The sequence below is a fragment of the Macrotis lagotis genome, chromosome 2, assembly GCF_037893015.1.
Source record: "Macrotis lagotis isolate mMagLag1 chromosome 2, bilby.v1.9.chrom.fasta, whole genome shotgun sequence".
Lineage (NCBI taxonomy): Eukaryota > Metazoa > Chordata > Mammalia > Peramelemorphia > Peramelidae > Macrotis > Macrotis lagotis.
In genome coordinates, this window is record NC_133659.1 from 248,250,184 (window position 1) to 248,254,651 (window position 4,468).

General features: G+C 38.4%; 1 protein-coding gene across 1 annotated transcript; it reads right to left on the minus strand.

The window, feature by feature from the left end:
* Window positions 1-296: 296 nt before the first annotated feature.
* On the minus strand, window positions 297-1,070 carry LOC141512173 (olfactory receptor 5BS1-like). The gene has a single exon (XM_074221022.1). It carries the CDS (start codon window positions 1,068-1,070, stop codon window positions 297-299), a length of 774 nt encoding a protein of 257 aa, XP_074077123.1.
* Between the last annotated feature and the right edge of the window lie 3,398 nt (window positions 1,071-4,468).

The window sequence follows — 4,468 nt, forward strand, 5'->3', positions numbered from 1 at the left end:
TAATTATAAGGATAAAATAAAATTCCTAATACTGGACTTATCTTTCAGAGATTTTTAGGCACAAATGAATTAATAGAATGTTGAGAATAATTCAAGGCATAAGGTGGGATGGTTTATATTGTTATTACTGTGATCTCTTTGGACTCTTACATTTCTAAGGGTATTAGAAGATTAAGGCATTCCTAGAGTTTATATCAAAAGTCATAACTCTTATGGACTTCTCAGATTCTGCTCATAAGCACTGCTGCTGATAGAGTCCTTAATCAGTATGTCCCAGAGAGGATACTTTTACTTTCCTACATTTTCTTTATGGCTATTTTGACTTCCACATTCTTCAAACTATATATGATGGGGTTCAGTAGAGGTGTCACAATGCTGTACTGCAGGGAGATGACTTGCTCCAGGATGGAGCCTGTAGCAGGGCTAAGATATTGACCCACACCTGTTACAAAAAACAAGGTCACCACAATCACATGGGAGGAACAGGTAGAAAAGGCTTTCCTCCTGCCTGAGGCTGAGCTGATCTTCAGGATGACAGAAATAATTTTAGTATAAGAAAACATGATGGGGAAGAAGCAACCAAAGCCAAAGATGACCAAGGTAGTAAACAAAATCATCTTGTTAGGAAAGAGGTCAGTGCAGGAGAGAGGTAACAGTTCAGGCATCTCACAGCTATAATGGTGGATGAAGTAGGGGCCACAGAAGTGCAGCCTCAACAAAGGAAGGGTGTTGATCAGGGAGTTGGTGACTCCAAGTAGACAAGAACCACAAGTCAGAAAGACACAGAATTGTTTGCTCATGACCATCACATAAACCAGAGGGTTGCAGATGGCTGAGTAGCGGTCATAGGCCATAGCTGAGAGGACTAAGGCTTCAGATGAAGCAATAAAAAATGTCAGTCCAATCTGTACTAGGCATCCACTGAAGGAGATGGTTTTGTTCTTGGTCAATAGTATTTGAACTAACTTTGGTACCATGACTGAGGAATAAAAGACATCAAAAAAGGATAAGTTCACCAGGAAGAAGTACATGGGTGTGTGCAGGTGAGAATCTGTCTTGATGACTGCCATTATCAAAAGGTTTCCAACCAAGGTAAGAAGGTAAATCAATAAGAAGATGAAGATCAAAGCATAATGAATGTGAAGACTGCTGGAAAATGGTAGAAGAATAAATTCTGCATCTTTGGTCTGATTATTTGGCATCATTTGTTTAGAAAAATCCCTCCCTGGGAATTAGGGGTATCAATCAAGCAACCAACAAGTCTTCATTGACCAACTAGTAGGTATTCAACACTGTGCCAAACATTATGGAGTAAACTCTCAGAAATCAAAGATATGTTCCCTAATGTCTTATGGACATGATCTTTGTGAGGAGACAAGATGGAAATATCAGAAAAGCTTATGGAACAAAAAATAAATGCAAAATAAAAATTAAGCTTTAAGTTGTGTAGTCAAAACTAGGCACTAGAGGAGTAGAAATGAATAGAGAACAGTAATGATTGGAATGGTCAAGGACTATTGGCATTATGGGAGAAAAGAGATGACTTTAATTCAAAACTAGAACTTAGTATTATCATTATTTAGTTCTCCCTTTTAGCTATGAAATTAAATAGAATCTTGGGTTGTATCCATCTTCTAGTGAGTAGATGTCAAAGAGTATGCCAATATGCACTGATAGAGGAAGTTTCTCAAGAGGAGTTCTGAATTGGTCTACCTGGTTAAAAAAAAAAGAACAAATTAACAAATGAAGAAATTTATTATCTTTTCCTCAAAAGTGACTTCTCATCCAGACATTTTTTCCCTGCCTTGCTCCCTTCATCCCACTGTTCTCTTCTAGAATGACTTCATTTCTTTTCCTCATATTGGTCTGTTCAAATTTAGTACATCCATATTCTCTATATTACCTTCTTCCATTCCTTGAAGTAGAAATGATCTCTTGCCTCATCTTCCACTATAGTTTGCTCAAAATTTGCTATAACAGAGATACTCAAATAACTTGGATATTAGTTAATTGTTGGATCCCTCCTTATAGTTCCAGGGCATTGGGGGGGGGGGTGCATCTACATATCAAAGCACAGGCAAGAGAGCATAAGACATTGGAAGTGCTGTAAATTAGTCTTTGGCTGAGGAAATGAGTAAACAACAGAAAAAGAATAATCTGACCACAGAGAATTACTTTAGTCCCATGGAAGGTCAAAACACATACTCAGATGATGACAAAATCAAAGCTTCCATATCCAAAACCACCAAGAGATATAGAAAATGGATTCAGACTATGGATGAGCTCAAAAAAAGACTTTGAAAAGCAATTAAGGGAGGTGGAGGAAAAGTTGGGAGGAGAAATGACAGCAATGCAGAAAAATCATGAAAACCAAATCAAAAGCTTGATGAAAAACATACAAAAAAATACTGAAGAAAATAATCTGTTAAAAACCAGTTTAAGGGGGGCAGCTAGGTGGCATAGTGGATAAAGCACAGGCCCTGGAGTCAGGAGTACCTGGGTTCAAATCCAGTGTCAGACACTTAATAATTCCCTAGCTGCGTGGCCTTGGGCAAGCCACTTAACCCCATTTACCTTGCAAAAAAAAACCTAAAAAAAAAACAGTTTAAGCCTAATGGAAAAAGCAAAACAAAAGGCAAATGAAGAGAATGCCTTAAAAAGCAGAACTGGCCTGCTGGAAAAGGAGATAAAAAAGCTCTCTGAAAAAAATAACTCCTTCAAATTCAGAATGGAACTAAAGGAAGCTGATGACTTTGCAAGAAATCAGGAAAAAATTAAAACTCTTCCAAAAAAAGCCAAAAATTAGAAGAAAATGTGAAATATCTCATTGGAAAAAACAGTCCACCTCGAAAACAGATCCAGAAGAAATAATTTAAAAATTATTGGGCTATCTGAATGCCATGGTCAGGAGAAGAACCTAGACTTCATTTTTCAAGAAATGATACAGCAAAATTGCCCTGAGATCCTAGAAGCTGAGGGTAAAATAGAAATCCAGCAAATTTACCAGTCACCCCCTGAAAGAGATCCCAAAAGAAAAACTTCTAGGAATATTATAGCCAAATTCTTACACTCCCAAATCAAAGAGAAAATTCTAAAAGCTGCCAGAAACAAACAGTTCAACTACTGAGGTCCCATAGTCAGGATTACACAGGATCTGGCAACATCTACAATAAGGGCTCATAGGGATTGGAATATGATATTCCAGAAGGCAAAAGATCTTGGTTTACAACCAAGAATCAACTACCCAGCAAAACTGAACATCCTCTTTCAGGGGAAAAGATGGATTTTCAATGAAACAGAGGGCTTTCAAACTTTCCTATTGAGGGGAGGCTAGGTGGCACAGTGGATAAAGCACCAGACCTGGAATCAGGAGTACCTGAGTCCAAATCCAACCTCAGACACTTAATAATTACCTAGCTGTTTGGCCTTGGGAAAGCCACTTAACCCCATTTGCCTTGCAAAAACATAAAAAAACCTTTCCTATTGAGATGACCAGAGCTGAACAGAAAGTTTGATCTTCAAGTACAGGACTCTGGTGAACCATAGAGAAACTTGATGATGTTGAACTGTTTGTATTCCTGCACAGGAAGATTTTGATAACCCATATGAACTTTCTCATTTATAAGAGCTGTTAGAAGGAGTATATATAGACAGGACATAGGAAGGAGTAGAATATGATGGTATGATGTGGTAAAGGGATGGAGTCAATGGATGATGGGGGAAAGTACTGGGAGGAAGGAAAAGGAGATGAAGAAGAAGCTGAGAGATTTCAAATGAATCAAGAAAAAGCTTTTTCAATGGAGTGGAGGGGGGAAGGCAAGGGGGAATTAGTGAGCCTTCATTCTCATTGGAAATGGCTCAGGGAGGAAATGATATGCACACTTAATAGGGTGAGGAAATCTATCTTACCCTGGAGAAGGATTGGGAAGAAAGGGATGGGATGGGAGGGGGGTGGAATTGGGAGAAGGAAGGGGGGAACAGGTGATAGAAGAGGGAAGATTAAGGGAGAGGGTACTCAGATTCTACACAGTTTTGGACAGGGCCAGGATGTAAGGAGAGAGAGAATAGAATAAATGAGAGTGAAGAGAAATAGAGTGGAGGTACAGCTAGTAATAGTAACTGTGGGAAAAATATTGAAGCAACTTCTCTGGTGGACTTATGATAAAGAAAGCAACTCACCCCAGAGACAGAGCCATTGAAATCTGAACACAGACTGAAGTACAATGTTTTTCTCTCTGCCTCTCAAGAATGAGGTTTCTCATATTCTTGGGGGGGAGGGGTTTATGTTTATTCTTATGTTTACTCTTATAACACAATCAATTTACATCAATGTATGGCATGAAAACAATGTAGAGACTATCAGACAGCCTTCTGTGTGTGGGGGGAGAATTGTAGGATTCAGAGTCTTACAAAATATGATGGGTACATATTACTATTGTATGTAATTGGAATAAATAAAATGTTAAAA

Bases quoted from the DNA above. Each gene is read 5' to 3' on its own strand.
- LOC141512173 (XM_074221022.1), bottom strand. From the start codon at position 1,070: ATGGCAGTCATCAAGACAGATTCTCACCTGCACACACCCATGTACTTC.